This window comes from Falco peregrinus, chromosome 8 (assembly GCF_023634155.1).
Source record: "Falco peregrinus isolate bFalPer1 chromosome 8, bFalPer1.pri, whole genome shotgun sequence".
Classification (NCBI taxonomy): Eukaryota; Metazoa; Chordata; class Aves; order Falconiformes; family Falconidae; genus Falco; species Falco peregrinus.
The window spans coordinates 29,976,123-29,997,935 of NC_073728.1; the positions used below are offsets into that span (position 1 = coordinate 29,976,123).

The following is a 21,813-nucleotide window of genomic DNA, read 5'->3' on the forward strand; positions in this document are numbered from 1 at the left end:
TGATTTGTAGTCCACCCAATCTTGAAATGTTTATACTGTAGTTTTGTCTTAAATATACCACATCGGCACAGAAGTCTCGCCGAGTCATCTTTAAAGCAACGCTGTGTTACGCTGGTGTGGCAGTACGAGGCAGGTGAGGCGGCTGGGGCTTGGGACACGAGCCGTGCAGTGAGGGACGGTGGCTGCTGCACCCCTGAAATGGAAGCCAAAGGTGTGTGGCAGAGCTGAGCATCACCCCACCATCGGGGCAAGGGGCCTCTGTGGCAGCGTATTATTTTTTTTTGTCTGTATGCAAAGGTTGCTTGGCAGCATCTAATTGGAGAAAAGGGCACCTGGGTTAGAGAGATTTGTAAACTTATTTTGGATGTCAGAACTGCAGGCCATGTTATACACTTAATTTGTTGTCAATTAAAGCATAACTTAAGATGACATCTAAACTTGCTAAAGAATTAAATGCTGCCTTTCCAAAAGAGCTGAGATTGTCCAGGAGGGCTGTCAGGTGTTCAGTGGTTTTGAAAATCGAAGTACCGAGGTGTGTGCCCTGAAGGGAAGCTTGAACTCCCAAGTGTAGTTCCACAACATGCAAACAAAGGTATGTGCCTGTCAACGGAGCAGTCTTGCTTTTATTTCCAATAAGGGTTTGTTTTATGTTTTGAAGTATGATAGTGCTAATTATTATTTAAAGGAAACTTTTTATTTCCGAACCCCGAGTTTGGTGCAATGCTTAGGAACGCACCAAAGGGCAACCAAACCATTTGATCATCTTCATTCTCAGCAATTAATAAACTTGGGAAAGTATCAAAAGGAAGATAAATAATTCCATCCTAATCAGTAAGTTCAGAGAAAGTAGTTTCCCTTGTGGCATAATTTGTTGTGTAGGTCAATACGATCCCACTAATAAGTCACTGAATTGTTCTCCAAATCCATTTATAACTCAAAACAACGAAACATGTTTAGTTTAGATATTTTAATTATTATTTTTAAAACCCCTCTTTAAATGTCTACATTTTAAATGAAAATCCCTCTGCCGTTCATGCATTTTAATGTTCAGAAACCAGATGGTAATTAAAGACAATGAGTTTGTTGAGATAGTTAAGGCTGATCAATTTGTTCTCTTGTATGTGTGATTGATGATACAACAGTGCATCTCACGTCTCAGACAAGATTACTAAAGAACGCTGCATCCTTTTGCTTTTGTGCTACGGACTGAGTTGGACTGTGGGTGTATCAGAGACATGCAAGCTTCCCTTTTTTCCAGAGACATTTTAAAACAGCTAGCTTCAGTGGCAGCCCCTTCAGTCCATGCCCAGCCAAAAAATGGTGCGTTTTGTTTTGTTTTGTTTCTAAACAGTTGCCGTTAGCTGGAGTAATTCCATTCATTATTTCATGCAGGCCACCACAGAGCGTTCAGATGGCAGCAGCTTATAGTCACTCGCTTGGGCCTGGGAGGAATTCCTATGAACTGCTACAGTTAGGAGAAGCATCATGAGTACATCCACAACAGCTCCTCTTCCTCTGTGAGAAGGTGACTGTGTTGGATAAAAATGTGCCAGGAAAACAGGAGTGAAACCGGTTGTGGTTCTCTGAGACACTTGTAAAGTGTAGCTGATAGCACTGGTTGAGTTTTGAAGGGGAAGATGGCCCAGGAAATGCGACGCAGTGGTACAAGCAAGGATTGTGTGCCTAGGTCCTGGATACCGTTTTTGGGGAGAGAACCTGAAACATGGGTCACGCGTGCCCAGAAGGGACTGAGATGCCAGGCAGTGCTGCCGGTGAGCGCCTGCAGGACGCGGTCACTGCACGTCTCAGACCCCTTTCCTTCCAGCGTGAGCTCACCCGTGGTTTTTAAAGACCTGGGAGCAGGCCAGCGAGGGGAGAAACGGTGTCTGGTGGCTGCAGCGTGCTGCTGTAGCGGAGTCCCACTTTGGGATGGGAGCTCTCTGCCCCAGCAGTACCTGGGCTTAACCGCGGCTCAGCCTCCCGGCAGCAACCCCTGAGCCTGCATCTCTCCAGCCAGAGCCCCTCCTGGGCTCCGGTGCACCTCGGTCCTGCACGGCCCCCCTGCGGCATCGGGCTGGTTTGGGGGGTTAGGGTCTCTCGGGTGGGGGAGCTGGCGCAGTGCTGAAGGTGCTGGTGCAGCCACCTGCCTTGGCACGCCGGCAGAGGTGAGGAGAGGAGATGGGGGAGATGGGCACGTTCTGCAAGCTGCTTTTTCTTCCCCGTGCCAAGCCATCGCCTTTGGGCTGGCTCGTGTCCTGCCTGTGTTGGCTCCGAGTAAATGTTAAACCCTCTGTGGGGCTGCCAAAGGGAGGAGAGCTGGGGTGGGGGGGAGAAAGGAATGGCTGAGGCTGGATGGCATTTTCCTGGGGCTCGTGCACATCCCCAGGATACCTGTACCTGCCAGGAGGCCTCCACATGACTTGGAAAGACACTGGTTTATTGTTGCCCGTTGCAGTTAAACTTCCTTCCCTCGTCAATCCTAGATAAAACCCTGTATGTTACGGCAGCTCTCTGGATAATGCCAACACAGACACGTCAGCTAGCAGAAGAAACACACGCTGCTGATTTAAGACTGCAGTGCTCTGTACGTGCTCAACTCGCTGTACTGAAGTCCTTCCCAAACGTGCCTCCACAAACTGGGCAATTCCCCATTCTTGGAGGAGAAATTCAAAGTCTGGGCAGCCCTTGAGGCTGGCTGAAGTGCCGTGAGGTGACTGGGGCTTGTGGGAGGGTGTTACTTGTTCAGAAAGGTAAGTTCTTTGTTCAGTTTGAAAACATAAATACATATTTGAAATTCACAAAAGCGCAGAAAATGAGCACACGCTGATACGCAAGGCAGCAGGCTTTATTTATATGGCAGCACACAATCCTCCCTGTTTCCAAACAAAGGTTACGGAAGGTCCACAGAACTCTTAAGTAGCTTTTTGTGAACTCATCTATAATTTTCCTGTCGAATTCGTGTGACAGCTACTTGTGAAGAGATGATGAAAGTATCTGTAAATACTCTCACTTAACATTCATTATTCCTATGAAACTTTTGAGAAGTGATCTTTTCAAATATTCAGAAGTATTAAATTACACTTTCCAGTAATCTCACACATCAGCATCTCTTCTTACAGATGGCTGAAGCTCAGTCAGAAGGCCATGGCTTAGTAACTTCCACGGATATAAATGCTTGAAACACTGGACAGTATTATCTTTCTAAAGAAACACTTTTTCTTTTCAACAAAGAAAAACAAACCATACGTGAACTCAGGATTTACTAGTGTAGGGGCTAAATGTGTACCAAATACTACACATGTTGACAGAACAGAGAGAGGTGGGAGTTGGAAAAGCAGAAATCCCTTTGTGGCTAAATGTGAGTTACCGGTCTCAACAGCTTATGTTTTGTGCTGCTCCTGTAAAGTCTTCCTCTTTTTTTTTTAGTTTTGTTTTTAACCCCTCCAGTAGAAAGCTAAACCCTCTTGAACCTGCGCTCAGTCATTAAACCCAGCAGTCACTTGGCAGCTCCTGTGTTCCTCCAGGTGTAACATACTTCCTCTGGTCTAATGCTGCACGTGATTTTCAAGGGAGGCTTGTGGTTTTTCTTCCTCAGGGTTAGATGCAATCCTTGAATTGCTTCTAGATTTCACTTGCTACTCTGCCTGTTGGGCGGCTTCTTTATTACAGGCCAACTCGTGTTGCAAATATATTTTGCAAAGAACCCTCCTTCAAGAAATGAAAAATCTTAAAAACCTTAGAAAATGTTGCCATTAAGATTCATCAGATCCCTCAAACATGACCATAATGTGCACGTACTTGATTCAAGTACATTTTTTGGGGTGCACATTTATTTCTTGTGCCAGTGCAAAACAAGCAAGCTTTGCACCTGAAATGGCAATTGTGGAGTCAGTAGGAGTTACTTGTAGTTCTGATCTTCAAGGCAGCATCAGCCACTGCAAATTGAAGGGATATTAACTGAGCAAAAGAGAAGTAACGAAAAGAGCAGCATTCCAACAAACTCCTCTCAGAAATTGCAACTTGCATGCAAGTTGTGACTTAAATATATGTCGGGTTTTGTTCACATCGTAAAAAATCTGTTCGCAGCAAGTATGAGAAGGTTTAAGTTTTCTTTTCCCCAGTGTGCTGACTGGAAACTGAAGACAGTTGCAAGCAGTTGGTTTACCACCTACTGGCACACTGGTGGAAATTTATTCTTTCACTTTGCAATCAAAGTGATCACAAGCTATCAAACTCCATTTGCCAGAACGAGATCTCAGAGACGCTGGACAAAGGTTTACCCCCAATGAGCAGCAGCACGTTGGTGTCACTGCTAACTGCATCCACTGCGGGCACGTGCTGACAGCTGGGTCCCCCCTCTTCTCCCACGACCTGAGCAGCAGCACAAGTCTCTTCTTCTGAAGAGACAAGCAGACAGAGCGACTCGTCCTTTGACAAAGTGCTTGTTGCTCTGTTCAGGTCTAGTTCTGCCTCTGAAGTGGTTTGAAACGCACCGAAGCCCCCTGGCTCCAGAGGCAAGCTGAAGGTTTTCATTTCCATTGCAGTGCTTTCCTCGTTGCTGAACGCTCTGTACGCAGGCTGTTGGCAGAAGTAGTTGCAGAAGCGAGTGTGCTTCGGGATGGCCACCAGCTGCTGATGGCCCTTCTGCTTACTCTTCCAGTGGCTGGGGAACGTACTGGTGACATCTGAGGTAGTCTGGAAATCAACACCGACTCCTAAGATGCAGTGATACATTTTAGGAGAAAAGCTTGCCTTTGTGGTACAACTATGCTTCTTCCATGTCTGCATATGGAAATGATACTTCCAGAGGTCACCGTTACAATTGGAATTTGAAATCCCTCCTCCAAAAATCAGCATAGAGTCTCTGAAGACTACTGAAGCGTGACCTACCACTGGAGGAGGTCCTTGGCTGAATGTTGAGAGAAACCAGCAGTTAAGGGCAGACAAACAAGGAACTAAGACTGATTTTAGCCTCTATTTTTCTTCTGACTCAGAAGAATGACTACTAAACAGCTGCATTGGGACATCAAAATTACACTGCTGACAGCTGCATCAACGCCTTGCCAACCACTCTTCCAAGCAAAGCCAACTGGAGCCCCAGGGATGGCAGCAGTAACTACATCTTGATCTGAACAACTCCTACAGTTGCCAAAAGGGCAGCGTCTCCCGCTCTTCCTGCACACGGTTATCAAATGGTAACATCAATTCTCTCTTTCCCTGTTAATTTAGTGTAACAAATAGCATAGCTTACCTTGTTCTGATGCTGGACCAGCTGCTGCTTACAAAGTCCCACTTCCACAAGTCCTTCTGTTCACTCAGACCCATCAGTCCCCCAAAGAGGTACATGCCAGTGTGATAGACGACTGCTGAGTGGCCATGCCGAGGTCCTGGGCCAGTACCGTGGGATGGGGGGGAAACACACGACCACTTTCTTGTATCTGAAAGGAAAATAATAATTTATAGATGTACCAAATTTACCTTAGCATTTGAGAAGGGATTTATTTCAAGAAGAAAGTAACAATTCTGTTGAGAATAAGGGTTTCTACTCTAAGCTTATTATAAGCTAACAATTTAAATTCTGACACTGAAAAAGTGCATTTAAAAGATCAGTTTTAAAATAATTTTTTTAATGAAAATGTCAGCTGCTGTATAACAGACACCATGGAAATTTTATTTGCAGAGCAGTTTTTCCTGTGGCTTTGTTAATTCATGAACTCTGACAAAGATAATTTCCTGGCTGCAAGAGGAGAAAAAGATCCGTCAACAAAAACACTCCTTCAGTAACGTCTGTGCTTATTCTCCATGTGAGGGAATGAAGGATGAGATAAACCCATCAGTTATTTCAAAATAGTGACTGAATGGCCACCAGATAACAAAAGTTATCCATTTAGGAAGTCTCTGGGAATCATCTGGTTTGCAACCACCAGATTAATGATGAATATGCTAACGAAACCATCTCCTGTCAGGTTTGGCTCCCCACAGTCGGTTCTAGATTTGTGATTCAACAGATGGCATTAATAGGCTGAAATCAGGGTCTCTGCTACGTCCCAAAGTTTTTGGTAATCCTTGTTCTGTTCACTGTTCACTAAATTCTTCATTCTTGCTGATTTTCAGCTCTAAAGCTGGCAAATACTGTGAAACTTCTTCCAGTGTAATACAATCTAATTAATTTCAGCTGGGTATTAATTTAATCGACAGAATTCATAATTAAATACTGCCAAACAGAAGCCAAAACTACCTTACATTTCTACTGACAAGAATTCTCTGAAGAGAGCAAGCCGTGCTTTCCTGCAGCAGTCATAGTTTTACACCGGATGAAAGCCTTGTCGTGCTTTTTAACTTACCAAAACAGAAAGCCCAAAACTCCCGTGAAATGCCTCTAATGCCAAAGTATCCCCCGTAGATGTACATACTGGAACGGTACACGACTGCACTGTGACCTTTCCTGTTAGCTGGCGCTGAGCTCTAAAACCATTTCATAAAAAGACAAAAACCCGTTAACAGATCAAGTCCTATCAGTAGCAATGTCTGACTTGGGAATATTCCCAAGTAAGGAAAACCATGGTTTTAGGTTGTGTTAAACTGCTTTGAAAATGCAGAATAAATCCACCCTGGAAGATCTGTAGGGACGCAAATACAAACCATTCTCAAACCGAAGCACCCCTCCCTTTTCCAACCCGCCACGGCATGTCACGCCTACAGCCCCGTCTCGGTGCCACATCAGCAGTACTGCCGTCACACCTGCTGCTATGCACAGCTCCGCAACGCGCATCGGCCATAGTACTCCTATAGTACTCCCAGTACGCCTGGGAATAGGATGGGGGGATGTAGCCCTTTCCACCATCAAGCACAGCCTTCCTGCACCGAGGAGGCTTTAGTCCCAAGAGTAGCTCTCCGTCCCCGTGCTTGGCGTGGATTTGCCCTGCCGCAAGTCCGAGGCTATGTATGCCCCGGCCCTCAGGAAGAAACCAGCCGGTTCCTGCGGCATTCGCAGCAGTGTCAGCACTGCTGAGACTTGTGGACCCAAACCTGGGGAGGCCCAGCTAAAGCTGGAACAAAACACAAGCCAAGTTTTGGGTTTGGCCTTTTGTTCTGCTTTGGTTATTTCTTCTCAAACAGCCCATTGCGGGGGGCAGGGGCATGTTCTCTATATTCTGTTTAGGATAACTACAAGAAACCATTTACTCCTATGTGTAAGAAGGAGTTGATACATAATTTTGTCATATTTGTTGTACGTAAACAAAATATCATCAACTGTATAACACCCCACAAATGATCCTGCAGTCCCAAACTTTGTCTTGACTCCTCCACCAAACACAGGTAAGTGCAGTAGTAGCTGCATCCTACATTAAGGATTTTTTTATATAATTTTCTAGTGTAGTAACACTGTGAGGATGAAGTTTCAATAGCAAAAAAATTCTTTACATGTAATGATATAAACCCAGTCTCTTAAGACCAAGACGTAAATGCTTCCACTGAGGTTTCATAAATGCTGCAGTACTTCCCATTTCAAAATTTATTAGTGTGACTGCCCCTTTGTTTTCACAACCCTACTTTGAAAAGCACAGGCTTCACGTATGGTTGCAATATTCCATTTAAAATTAGTTTTCTTGATAAGGCTATCAGAAAACCAGAAGCAGTAGTAGAGAGGACTTAACTTCTTACATAGGACTTAAATTTTAAGAGCGGTATTTTTTTAAACACTGTTTTAAAGAAGGAAAAAGCCTTAGTTATTGGAAGTGCAAAGAAATAAAGTATAGCCACGTGTCTCTGAAGAGATGAGATTGGAACTGTTTGGGGGAACATATTTCAAAGCAATCTGTTTAATCAACAAAGCAACAGGCATTTGATTCACACATTCACCACTTCCTGGCTCCTTACCTCAGTCTCTGCTGGTACGTTACAGCACTCTGTCCATCTTGCAGAATCTAGGGGATTGTTTTAATAAAGCGCAGTTTATATCTCAGACCACAAGAGGACACTCCTCCAACATTAATTTTTCAAATTACAGCTCTAATTTTCAAGTCAGTCTCATCCTGGTGTTTTCCACTGACAAGGATGAAGAAATCTATTTCCCACTAAGGCAGCAGTACCAGGAGACATAGTTTAAATAGTTTTCCTGTACCCTTATCTGATACTGAATCACAGAGATTCCATACTGGATTTCCTGTTTCCTAAGGCTAAATTTCACATTGCAGAAATAATCTGTGATTTTCAGCATTTCTGAACTTGCAGAATCCTCAGATCTACTGATGGATGTATGGCTCCCTCCACTTACTACATAAACCTTATGACAACAGCCTTATTTTTCTTGGGCCTTTTCACAGATTGCGTAAAAGTAGTCCTGAATGAGCAGTCAGAGATCACTGATCTCTGATCACCGTGAGGGAGTGATAATACCAGATACCCAGCACCAGAGACACAACGAGGAAGCAGGGCAAGCTTACATTAGTAAAAGCTCTACTTGCCAGGAAAGATTTTAAGTAATGACCATGAAAACGCTAGACACGCACAAATTTTGACTAACTCATTCCCAATTTTCACTGATAAGTACTGTGAGTAATAAGACACTTTCTCCAGTGAAATATATTCTATCTGAGGATCTCTGTTCTTTCAGCGGGTGTTTCAGACAAATGGTGGAAAACAAAGAAAGGATTAAAAAAAACCAACCCATTGCCTTAAGGTTACATACTGAAGTAGCGAATGAAGCCAGGAAACTTAAATCTTGGTCCTGCCACAAGATTTACTAACTCAAAAAGAACTCGGTCTCTCTCTCTCCCCCATCCATCTGACATCAAAATAAGCAGCCATTACTATACACAGTATTTCTAAAGTGAGAATATATAGCGTATGACATTGCTATTAAATTGTCACACTGTTTTATTAGAATACACGCTTAAAAGATCCCAAATGTTTGTTCTTCAGAAAGAAAAACCCTGTGTTATGAAATGCTGATGTTAATTTCCAGCCTTCTTATTTAATTATTCTTGGTTTTTCCTGTTCAGTCGTTGCTGTTGCCAGCTTATGAACTACTTCAGTAAAAATGCAAAATGAGATATACTGATCTACTTTTCTCCACAATAAAACAAAGAGCTTGGTTTTTAAAAATGTAACATAAGGAAAAAACTTTAAATATTATATGTAATAATTATTGAAGTTTATGATCAAATAGTAAACTGTGGAGGGGCAGGGAGGAATGAAAATTCTGAGACTTTAAAATACATAAAACTTTCCCATAAAATACTTTCTAATTGAAGTAAGAGCTGACTCTTTGATAGTTTAACAGGCTAATTTTAGGGGGGAAATATGCACACTGTTTCACACACATTACTTCTGGTAAAGCCTCAGGAAGGCTATGTAACAGGCCGCAGAAAACAGTTTGGTTTTATTATTTATCAGTACCTATGGACTTGGAATGTCCCATGGAAAAGACTGGCTATTGTCTATCGTACCAGTGTCATATATCCAGAGAGGAGTTTTTCCTTGTGTGAAAGCAGAATCCACCATCCCACCAAAAATATACAGGGTGCCCTGCAAAATGCAAAAATACACGTCACTTACAGGTAGGCATATAGCATAAAAATATTTTTTAAAACAACTCTTAAATTAGAAGGCTGCCATCACCAAAATATAATTAACAATAACGCATATGATGATCTATTACAAAATTCAAGAAGCAATCACAAAAAGCCACCAACTTTTAATCATGTGTTTATCCTCTCCCAGTAGGAAACCCCGATGAATGTTCTTGCTGTTTTAACAGGGATGGAATTCCAGAGCCACTCACTTCCTCGTCCATCTGGGACAGCTTAAGGAATGCCGGTCTGGAGCTCTCAGAGGCGTTGCTCAGGTAATATTAGATTATGCATGTTTTATAGAAATATTTCATTGCATTGTAGCTCCTGATACCCTAAATTCTGTTTTCCCCTCCCAGGCAAAGCTGTAATTCATATTTGCTTTCACTCCCCCGTCCTTCTTCTATGCAAGTTCTTAAGTGAATGTTTTTATGCTGTAGCTTATCATGCAAATGAATTCAGAGCAACTGTTACAACTATACAACTAAGTCAAAGAATGTGCTGCCAAGGTCTTTATTTTGTATTACTATTATGCACTGAGCACTGACTGAGGAAATCAGGGAGCTGCACACTGCTGCAAAGCTAAACTACTGTCACTTTATTCAGAAAGATTCCAAAACATTGGTACAGCTACATCCAGAATTGCACTGACACAGAAGTATTTTGTGGGTCTAGTATCTCCGTATGTAATAATCAATGGCATTTTATTTCATTGTGTAATGGTAAATAAACTGTCAGGATATGGACAACATAAATCTTGGTCTACTTACCTTATAAGCCACCATTGAATGTTCTTCCAGTTCTTCTGGACCATTTCTTGAGCAATCCAGCATTTCCCATTCATTTTTCACTACAAAGCAAAGTTGAAGTTAAGGCAGTGGTGCACTCAACACATAAACATCAGTTAAAAGGTGGAAAGATTGGCTTTGAATTTGGCTGCGCTGCCACTCACTGGGGGAAAATGAAGTGGTTTCTCATCTTTCTTGTCTGTTAGTTCAGAAGACTTGAGGCACTTTCCCCAAAATTAAATATGTGCATTTTTCTATTTAGTAAACTTAAATTAATAGAAAATTGATCTTTTTACTGCTTTTATTTTTATGCTGTACTGTTACCTACATCAAAGTTCAGCTATTCCATAAGCATAAACCCCAGCACAATTCTGTTTTATTCCAGTAACAACTGAACAGGGAACACCATACATTCGGCCAAAAAATACAAAGGGTCATATTTGATAGTGCATTATTAATAAAATCCTACAAGGTATTGTATTCATGTGATCCCTTTGTATACATTCACATGCATAAACTATTCCCATGTTTGTTAAAGAATCAAGAAAGCAATGTCTTTGATACCCCTTGCTAGAACTAGGGTATCTTAAATGACTCAGTATTTCTGGACAAGGGGGGAAAAAAAGAAAGGAACTGTACGGAAATCTAAATTTTCTGGTACTCCTGCAACAGGAACAAACACACACCATTTGCCTAATGAATAAAACACAGTTTATCCATCATTGTGATGGAGAGGCTTTAAATGGGGATAATCCGTTAACTACAGAGTATCCCCAGCTTTACCATGACTGGATGTAGCACCTCTTTAATTCTGACATGTAAGTGAAGGGGCAAAATTACCTATGTTGTATCGCCAAAAATCTTTGAGACCAGTAGTGTTCCGCCCTCCATAGAGATAAATAAATCCTCTGCAAATGATGCAAGCATGTTTATATCGATTGCAGGGAGAGGGCTTCTTCTGGGGTGCAGATTTCCAACTACCGTGTGCAGTTTTTCCTTTCATGCTGACAACTGGGATCTTATCCGAGTATCAGCTTGCAAAGAACAGCCATGTCAGGGGAGGGTCCCAAAACATCAGGGACGAGCTTTAAACCTGCTTGGTCTGTAAAAAGACGAAAAAATAGTATCAGGTTAAAAAAAAATAAAAAGGAGGGGGAGGGAAGATAGCAAAAAGGAAAAGTTTCTGCCTTATGATAACAAGTTATGCTGTTTCTTTTCATTCCCATCAAAAGCAACTTGGTGATCTTGGTCATTGTGATAACACGCTAAATTAAGTTAGGCATTTGAAATGCTGACTCTCAGTCCTGTATCAGCGAGAGTGGGACCGGAGTATTCCTGGAGCTGAAAGTTTTCCAAAGAATGTCGGTGAGCTGAAGCCCTAACATTTGCAGTATGGTAGTAACCAAGGCTCAGTCGTTTTTCACTAGTAAAAAGTACTTAAAACAAGCCCGTACTTAAAATAAAATGCAGAATGGTGAATATTACAGATGAAAGTAATGCATTTGTAGTTGTCTGGAATTTATTTTGACATTCATCTGTAAAGCAGCTGAAATTAGGATGCATCTGGAAAAAATTACACTCTCCTTTCATGAGCCACAAGATGTCACTGTGCTCTGTGAAGCCAGAAGGACCAGGAACAATATTCCTCTATTAATCCTCCTTAAAATATATCATGGTCACTGTTTTGAAGTAGATTGTTTCATCAAGCACAAAAAAAAAAAAAAAAAAAAAAAAAAAAAAGAAAGAAAAAAAGAAAGAAAAAATTAGTGTTGGGCCAAATTCTGGGTTTTGTGAGGTGACACATGTCACCAAATGAAGTGACAAAGTCTCCCAATTCCAAGACTATTTCAGTGAAAGCCAGATTCCAGCTGTACTGAGGACCTAGGATGGGAATTGATAGGTAACAATCCGTCAGTATCACACAGTTAACTTTTCAGTACTGCAAAGTAATGCCTGTGCTTCCACAGTTGTGGGGTTTTCCACACAGCTTCTCCAGTTTAAACATGCATGTATTTAGCATCACAGTGGATAAAATCAAGGAACTCTCAGCTTAACATAATGATCATGTAGCAAATCCATTCTTTTGATTTGAGACTATTTCCAAGATAAATGTGATAAACCTATGCCTACTTGGCCCAATTAATTAAAAACCAAAAAAAAGCCCAAAACCAGCAGACATACCAAATTTGCCCTGGATGTGCGGCAATAAAACTATTTACATCCACTGAGAATTTCCATTCCAGCTGCTGTCTGTGGCTTTCCTGAGCAAAACGGTGACAAGGCTGGAAATATTCCCTCCATCTCTTCAGAAATGGGCTGACAGTAACAAAGCTTTTACAAAGCCTGGTCATTTCGTGTCACCAGCATCCAGCTCGGTGCACCAGGGTCTCAGTGTCTTCAGCCTGTGTGTGTTCAGTGCATTTTTCAAAGTACCCACTGTTCCCCCCAAAGGCTGTCTTCTTTGAAGAGATGCCTTAGATTGCAAGTTTTGGTTTCCCAGGTTAATTCACAATGACACTATACAAAAGCAGCAATGCTGCTGTCAAATCAGAAACCACTGCCAGGTCAAGTTTGAAATGTAAATTGTTTCCCACAAATGGTAATTTAAACTTTCTTTAGGCCAGGACAGTTACTTAGAAATGCAGCAATGACCAGGCTAGGTTAAACAAAGCCCTTTTCTTCAGATCTACACGCAGGTATTTTTCTTATATGCATTGCTACAGTATGACTTAAGACTTGGGAACTGTGCCTTGATGTTTGTGGTATGAAATATATACGCCAGTGAAGGTCAACATAAGCACTGTTCACCCTCTGCCATCTGATTACAGGATGAGGGGGTATGTACAGAGTCTTCAAAGTACCTAGGTCTCCACCAAAATTTGCTGTGTTATAAAAAAGAAAGAACGATGTTCTCTTGGACTCAATTATGAACGAGCTGTTAAATACAAAAGAAAAAAATACTTTACAAGATTTTCGTAAAACCAGTTTGTATGTCCATAAACCTACTGAGTAACAGTGACCAGCTACTTAACCTTTTATTTATTTCTCTATGTACCTCTATAATAAGCCTTACTTGTTATTCTGCTCTCGGAATCCTGTATGTCGTCTGTTTCACTGCTACACTGGAAGCAACATTTTTGTTTCACAGATTTTTCAGTACTCTGCCTCTATGCCAACATCCCTTGTTTGGAGAGGTTTATATATCGAACGAGGGTCCTTGTTGTCCCTTCATGCCGTTTCCTTCCTCAAGGCCCTAGCAGATGAGCCCTGGCAGATCAGCTGCAACGTGACTGCTCCAGTTTGCTGCTCCACCGTACAGCACGTGTAGCGGCAAGGTGTGTACCAGACCCAGTCACTCCAGTGCACGCCTCGCTGCGCTGCATGCAGCGGCTGTTCCACGTCGGGTCCACTGTAGAAGCACCCATCAGCAAAGTGCCAACATAAAATCTGAGAGGCCTTTACACCTTAAATTACCATTTAAGCAGACAGACTGTCTGGAGTGATCTGGACATGCTGAGGCTCGGGAGCTGAGTCTGTATCTCAGGTATAGGTATCTTCAAGCACTCACTTCGTGCTGCTTCAAAAACAGCCTCCTATACTGGTAGAAAACGGAGCCTGGTAACTGCTCAACTCCCTCTTTAAAATCAGATGGGGTCCCTCAAGCTTGTGCTGAGCCGGTGACAAAGCCTAGCTGAGTACCACACAGGTATAAAGTGCTTTTTGCATCACGGATCCCAGGTCCCTGCATTTTCTGGGGTATCACCACTGAAACTGTCCTAAAAATACCAAGTGACCTGTAGCCCAGTATCTCTCCAGTATTACTCATCTCTCTCTGTTAATGTATAGAAAGTTAGGACACAGCCTCTGTAAAACATGAACAGCTTAACTGTTGCTCCGATTCCTGAAATCAAAATGAAGCAACATGCTACAGTGAAATGTTTCAGATACTAAGTATTCTATTTGCAAAACGTGTACATATATATTTTCACTACATCTGAAATTTGTAGTTATCGCTATTTGTTCCCAAAGGAAGTGAGCCCAGGAAGTGTTTACGAGATTAATTCTACTGCATCCCTCTCTTCATGTACTTACAGAGGAGTCCTGGGGCAGCTGCACATAATTTGAGGAAAAACAAAGATCACAGTAAAACAAGCTACAGAAGACACAGTCACATTTCATATTTTTATATATGTATCATAGTAATATGAAATGCATTTATCTAATCTAATTTATCATCCAATTTATCTCTAAAGTTTACCATTTGTAAGACTGGAATATATTCAGTGACAAAAACATGCTAGAGGATCTCTCGTAGCACATTTGGCAAGACTAGCTATTCAGATTGCGTTCATCTTTTTATGCAAGCCAGTATTGTGAGCTATTACTGGGGAAAACCGAAGCACATTCTTTGTACTTTGTTTTCTCTGAAAGAATACAAGACTGGCAGCATTTACAAAGGTGTGCGTTTCTCTTTTCCAGGGTATGAAGTAGTGACGCATCGTAGGTGTGTAAGTCCATAATACTTTACGGCATGCTATTGAAAAGGAAAAAGCGGCTGAAGTCATGAAACACAGATTCCCTCCCTCACTCTGCCAAGCTTCTGTGTAACCACAACCCATTCGTTTCTTTACTTCCACAGCTAAACGGGGACAAGGACACCTCCTTAGTAAAACACTTCAAATTTGCTGATGCAGTGCTGTGTGGAAGTGCCAAGGTATTACTACTACTGATACGATTTGATTTACAAAGGTAAAATAGGCTTGTCCCCTCGAGGTTTTTTTTTTCCCCCAGCTATAAATCTGGTTATTCCTCTTCCTACATATTTCTGTTTGTTATTCTTCCTACAAACCTTGCCTCCTATTATACAAACTTTCAGAGAAGAAGACAGCCCTGATTTCATACAGTAGATTAGCAACAAAATCCTGTCCATTTGTTTATCTACCCCAGCTGAACTCTGTGTAAGGCAGGCGAGCAGGATGGGATAACAAAAGCCAATCTGGGATTAACTAAAGGGGTGTCTCCTCCCAGTCACACCTCCTGAGCATCAACTGACCCTTGTGAATCGCGGCCATTCACTCTCTCGCCATAGAGCACTCATAGAAGCAGACCTACAACAGATCAGTTAACGAACCTCTTCATTTCAGAGTTGGGAAGCAAACACGTTCAAAGTTAATCTTGAATCTCGCCTTTCATCACTGGTATTTTAAATTATGAACTTGACTCCTGGACTGCCTTTCTATAGAACTGGACTCCCCCAAAGTTCATCTACCATCTACCTTAACAGTCCTGTTTCCAAAGAAAAACTGCTGCTCTTCTGAGAGCAATGTCACCAAGCAATATCCTGTGTGTCATGTAACACTGACCCCAGCTTCAACTTGCTACAAGTGAGATCAATTATCCAATAGGAAGCTCTAACTTCAGCAGAATTTCCCAAAAAAATACCCAAAAAGACAACTCAGAACATTTTTATCCAACTTTTATTTTCCAAACCAGCTGTAGCACACAAAAAAATGGCTGCTGCTCTCCAAACTCTTTTGCCATTTCATTCTAAAAATAGCTCCTGTGCAATCAATCCCAATTGTCAAACGGCTGGAGAAGCTGCGAGACGAGGACCTCGAGAGCTGCAATTAGCGCGGTAACTATAGCACAGAGTGCTTATCAATTAATGGCGCCACACTACTGTTTCATAATACAAATAATTCAGGAAATGTAGCAAGACAGGAATTACTTCAGGAAATGTAGTTTATATGTTCATTCTATAATTATTTATATTTCTATTAGATGTGGTTTCTCAGACAAATGATTTATTTATTTAAAATATTACTTAAATAGATCTTCATTAAAGCTTTTTTTCTACCTTGGTCCCCTGATTCATTTCCATCTGTTTTCAATACACTCAGAAAAGTTTCAGATTTACAGAGATCGAGCCTTTTGAAATATACGAGACATGAAAACACTTAGATTGGGGAGGAAAAGTAGCAAGTTTTGGTTTGGGTTTTTTTGGGGGGGGTTATTTTCTTAATGACCCAGTTTTTCTGAACTCAACCCTTGAACATGCAGAACACTGTATTTTCTTATTAGGCAACCTGATGTTTTACTGCTCTTCAAAAATACTATCAGATCTTCCTGATTCTACTTATCTTGGAAACCTTTGCTTTAGTGGTGGTTTTATTATGATGCTTGCTCCAATGGGACTTCTTGCGTGAACAGGGAGGAAACTTTGACTGAAGACTTGCAAGGCAGTTACAAATTTTTAAAAGCAAACCCACTTTGTTTAGAACAGTTTAGAAAGCAGGGTGGTTTTTTTGTTTGGTTGCGGGTTTTTTTCCATTATATTGCATTTACTTGCAATGCTTTACTATATGTGATAAATTTTAGTATCTTCAGGTTTGCTATTTTATAATTTCCTAAATCCAAGTTATTATGAACTGTTTCTGGGTTGAAGGGGTTGTTTTTTAGGTTTGATTCTTTGGGTGTTCGGTTGTGGGGTTTTTTCCCAAAATATAGGAACTAATTTCCAGAGATGCTCAGCTTCAGAATTTCAACCTAAAGGTCCAGAATGGCTCTAGAAATACAGGGTATGTATAATATTTCTGTATTATTAGAATTCTGAATTGACATAAGGGCCTTGATTTGTTATGTGTAGGTGTATATGTGTGTATGACTGAGCTTACAACCGAACAAGACAAAAGGAAGGACATGGAAAATGGTATTTCTTCTTACAGGTGGAAGCTGAAGGACAGAAAGAGGATTTGTAAAATGACAAATCAAAGCAGGGGAGACAGCTCCATCCTGATCTCAGGGTTCAGCAAAATGACAGGTACTTTCAAGTAAAATAGTAGCACCCCTGTTGTCTTTATAAAGCTTGGTGAAGACATAGTGAAAATTTACAGCAAATCTGAAAGGCTTTTATGTTAAATAACTCTTACTTGAATTTTAACACGTTCAGGGTAGTATTCTTAAAAATTATCACTGCTGTATTTCAGTGCTTCAGTATGCTATTTGTAGTGAACAGCTATTTCAAAGGCGGTAACTCTTCTAAACCAGTCATTTATAATTACAGTTTCTACATACTGTAAACCTATCTAGGTAACTACTGGAGTGTGCAGTCGTAGACTACCGAGGACATTGGCACTTCGACTGCAAAACAGATGAAAGCACCGTAACTCTCTCCTTGTGAACAGCTATCTGCCTGCTTCTGGAGCTCTGCAGTTAAGGTATTGTGTTTCTTTAATGCAGATTACATTAATATTAAAGCACTAATTTCAAAATTTCAGAGTATATTTATATGTTTGCATATGATTCCAAATTAAATTTTGCAAATTGACATTATTAATATATTCTCTTTGGGGTTTTCTTCTAGAAGCTTTCACCCAGAAAAGAAATCCTTCATGTTCATTATTGTGTAGCACTATTCCATCACTATTACAAAGCTAGTTCTTCAGTAGTAATAAATATAAGAACTCATTAAATAAAGAAATATAAATACATCCAGTTGTATTTTCCATGTGCTAGGTATATCTCTCATTTTTAAGTAAACAAATACAACTTGGTTTGGAGTAATACAGTAAATATTTAATCTATTTCCCAAATATGGTGGAGGGGGGTGGGTATCTGTAAAAAAGAAGTTCAGTACTTAAAATATTTTATTTCTGGGATTGTTACATCTTTATATACAATTCTAGTATATGCATCAGGAAATTACCTTTGCTGCTGTATTGAAGTAAGTTTTATGGTACAGACAAAAAATAAATACATCTTTAATACCTTACTTTCATAGCTTATTTTCCTTAGGGAATTAAAATTTCAGTTGTTGGATTTTGTTTGGAGGTTTGGGGTTTTTTTGGTTGTGTTTGGGGGGGGGGGTTGGTTTGTTTGTTTAAGAATAGGGATTTTTTTATAACTAAAAATTAGAATCTATAGTTTTGAGTAGCAGATGTCCCCAGGTAATCTGTTAATTATAACTTCCAGCACTGCAGTTAATAATTTGACTGCAACCCAATTTTGAATGAAGTTTCTGAGAAAGAGCTTCCCGAAATACACATCTGTAAGTGACATAAGTACTACTCTTAGTAGAATATTTACTTCAGAAATCTAATCTGCTTTTCAAGTCTCATTTAGAGTCTTGCTGGTGACTCCATCCACAGGTGTGTCAAGAGCTCAGTCACTTGTTGTCTGACCATACAACTGGGATAGATGCCCTGCCTGTTAAGTGTCACTGCAACAAGATGGCTCTTCAGACACTAGCCGCGACAAACAGGTAATTTTTTTATGTCCTAGATATAGCAGAGGAAGGAAATACAGTTCCTGGATCTCATACTTTAAGGTCAAAGACACTGAAACTCCCACCATGTTCACAGGGCAGTCTAAGATGTGCTTGGCCTTTTACCCTTTCCTTGGAAGTAATTTGTACTGTCACCACTGGAAACAGGTCATTTCAATACATGGGTCATCACCCTTTCCCACCAGAAACAGCTGTTTTCAATGTTCCTAGAAGGCATCATTTGGGGATTTCACAAAAACTTACTAGTTGGATTCTTTCAAGATACAGTAGGTAGATGCCCTGGAGATTCAATGTAATATATCTGTACTTAGGTGTGACTGAATGCATCTTCTTGACAGCCTGTCACCTGCTGCTGAAGCAACTTCAAAATACTTTATTTCCTGAGGGAGCCTCTACTCACGCTAATTCACAAAATTTTCTAGGTTAGGAAGAAAGACTCTGGTTGACAAACGAGTCAGTGGCTGTCCAGTCTGCCTACTCTCCTCAGGCACGAATTAAAGAGTACTATAGTATATACCTGACAGCTGACAGTGTATTAGTGAAAAGTTATTATTGTCCATTAAAAAAAAAAGTATGCACTGATTTTTACTTGTTTGTTCTTTATATTCCCTGACTGAGGAAAAGAAACATCTAATAAAACACTCAACCACACTTAATGCCACTCTTCCTGGAAGACAGACAATGTGTTTCTCTTGTCCCCAAGACATCTTGCCCTTAGATGCACAAGGAGCAATGGGATAGGGAAGACATACAAGGTTATGGGAATAGCAGAAGCTGTAGCTTGAAGAAATGTGAGGGAGGAAAGAGAGGGCATTTGGCAATGAAAATAAGAAAACGTTCCAGCTGGCAAATACTAAAACATCCAGATATCATGTTAGAATCAATATGAATTTAGATTACACAGTATGGGAGAAGTCATGAGAGACTTGCGTGAGAAATCAGATGGCACAATCGGAAAGACTGTCAGTAATGACTGGAGGAAAAACTGAGTACAAAAAGGATCTTTTATAGGGAAGATGAATTTACACAGTCAGGTGAAAGATGGTTGCATAAAAACAGATGATACAATTGCATAGCCGGAATACACTGCATTGAGAGGAATAGCTGGATTTTAGTCTGGCGAGGAAAACAAAGGTGTCACGCGGGCAAACAGTAATAATAACCGTGATGGTTCACAATAACCTTGATGCCAACAGTTACTGGGCTGCACCAGCAAATGGAAAAAACCCAAACCCACATAATTTCAATATATAAAGGAGACAGAAAGCATATGAGTAACTTTACACATACACGTTGTCGCTCCAAATTCAAAGGGAATTACTCATGTGAATAAAACCAGTGATATGCATAAGCCCGCACAATGTAGCCTAGATACCAGAGCAAAAGAAGGACCAACTCTTTTGTTAGAAGCCTGAAAAAAATGTTTTGCAAGCTGTTTTCATATTCAGACTCCGAATGACAGGGTCCATTTTTGCCTGGTGCCTGGCTTTCTGAAAAATCCCCACTCCCAGCTAACGTGGTCCAGTATTCATGCCAAGCCAGATGCACTTCGGCTGGGGTTTTGGATGGTTGCATTTCTTTGTCTTTTGCTCGGCAGAAGGCATTTTGTTGCTTTATGCTCTTTGATTGTGGAAAAGGGAATGAGCAAAAGGAGGGTGGTGAATCTCCCTCCCTGAAGTGGAAGGAAGGAAAAGAGCTCTGCCTGGCCCCACCACAGCCCTCCTGCGCCGCAGGTCCCTGTCCCCAGCGCTGCCCCGGCTGCGGGGCGCTGCCGCCGCTTCCTTCCTTCCTGCCACCCGCTCTGTTTGCGAAAGAACTTGGTGTGCCACTGCACACCGTGGTACAACGGCAGCGCCGCGCAAGCGGGCAGCGCCGCGCAGCGCAAGGGGGGCACTGCCGAGCAGCGGGGGCAGCGCCGCGCCAGGGGGCTGCGCCGCGCAACGCTGCCGCGCAAGGGGGCTGCGCCGCGCAAGGGGGGCAGCGCTACGCGCACCCAGCGGCTGCCCAGCGCTGCCCGCGGTGCTGCGCGCTGCGCGTTACATCCGTGGCGCCCCCGCCCCCCCTCGCCCCCTCTCCTGGGGTGCCCCCCGCCCCGCTGCGCCCAGCCGCCGGCCTCACCTCCGCGCCTCCTCGCCGGCTGCCGCGATCAGCTGGACCGGGCTCGGTCCTGACGGGACACGGGGCGGGGGGGAGAAAAAAATACCAGGGAAATAAATCAGCGTCTCGTCGCCGGCGTTTGGCCCGCAGCGAACCCGCCCGGCTGCGCCCGCTGCCCCCCGCAGGGCTGCCCTCACAGGGGGCACCGTGCCCTGCGCGCCCCCCCACCCCAGGCCCTAAACGGGGACCCGCACACCCCCCGCAGGGGGAGGGAGGGACCACCCCCCGCAGAGCCCCGGCGGGCCCGCACCGCCCGCAGCCCGCCGGGCGCGGCGTGAGACGGGGGGCGCTGCGCTTGGCCAGCGGCGCCCGCCAGGGACACCCCCTCCCCGGGGCTGCACCCGCTCCCCCCCGGGCTCCCCCTCACCTCCCGGGGCCGGCGGCGAGCCCGAGCCGGCGCAGCCGGAGCACTGCCGGCCGGCCCGGGGGGCGGGCTGCGGGAGGGGCCGGCGGGGGTCGCGGCCCTGCGGGCCCGGGGCAGGAGCGGGGGGGGGGCCGGCGGGGCGCCCCGCAGCGCAGCGCCGGCAAGGAGCGCGCCGCAGTCGTTCCCTGCCGTGGCATCGCGCTGTTGTCCATGAGGAATATACAAAATCTTGTTTCTGGCGTGAACGCAGCCAGAAACAAACTTTTTTTTTTTTTTTTTTTTTTTTTTTTGTGGTGGGCAGGGTAGCGCTGAGAGTTTGTTTCTGCACTCTGTTCCAAGCCCTTTTAAGTCAGCATTTAGCCCAAAGATCCCTCTCTCAACACGTTTCCCCAGGCCGTGGCCCCAGTGCTTGCCTGGACTTGTGACCTTGGCTTGCGGCTCATCTTCAGTTTCCACGGAGTTTGCCCCCCCCCCCCCCACTTCCCCTTCACAGCTACAGAAGGCTTCATAAAACAGCCAGGAATGAAACTCCCCCGCCCACACATGCCTCGATTTTCCGTGTTGACATGTTTTCCTGCTTTGGGGTGGAGGCTACTACTTTTTCCTTAGTATTGCTCCTAACAAAGAGCCAGCGTCATTGTTTTT

General features: G+C 42.9%; 1 protein-coding gene across 1 annotated transcript; it reads right to left on the reverse strand.

Annotated features, from left to right (window-relative positions):
- Positions 1-952: 952 nt before the first annotated feature.
- On the reverse strand, positions 953-21,263 carry LOC114014057 (uncharacterized). Its single transcript, XM_055812181.1, has 9 exons — positions 21,172-21,263; positions 20,766-20,814; positions 11,204-11,465; positions 10,346-10,425; positions 9,453-9,531; positions 7,882-7,928; positions 6,345-6,465; positions 5,252-5,438; positions 953-4,909 (listed from the first exon to the last, which is right to left on the reverse strand). Exons 3-9 carry the CDS (start codon positions 11,364-11,366, stop codon positions 4,219-4,221), a joined length of 1,368 nt encoding a protein of 455 aa, XP_055668156.1. The 5' UTR covers positions 11,367-11,465; positions 20,766-20,814; positions 21,172-21,263; the 3' UTR covers positions 953-4,218.
- Positions 21,264-21,813: the final 550 nt, after the last annotated feature.

What these genes read in the sequence shown, in the direction of transcription:
- LOC114014057 (XM_055812181.1), bottom strand. Translation starts at nt 11,366, where the DNA reads ATGAAAGGAAAAACTGCACACGGTAGTTGGAAATCTGCACCCCAGAAG. An exon ending in TCTCTGGATATATGACACTG is followed by an intron (nt 7,929 to 9,452) that starts GTACGATAGACA and finishes ACAATCCCCTAG; the next exon opens with ATTCTGCAAGATGGACAGAG. An exon ending in TGGTCCAGCATCAGAACAAG is followed by an intron (nt 4,910 to 5,251) that starts GTAAGCTATGCT and finishes CTCAACATTCAG; the next exon opens with CCAAGGACCTCCTCCAGTGG.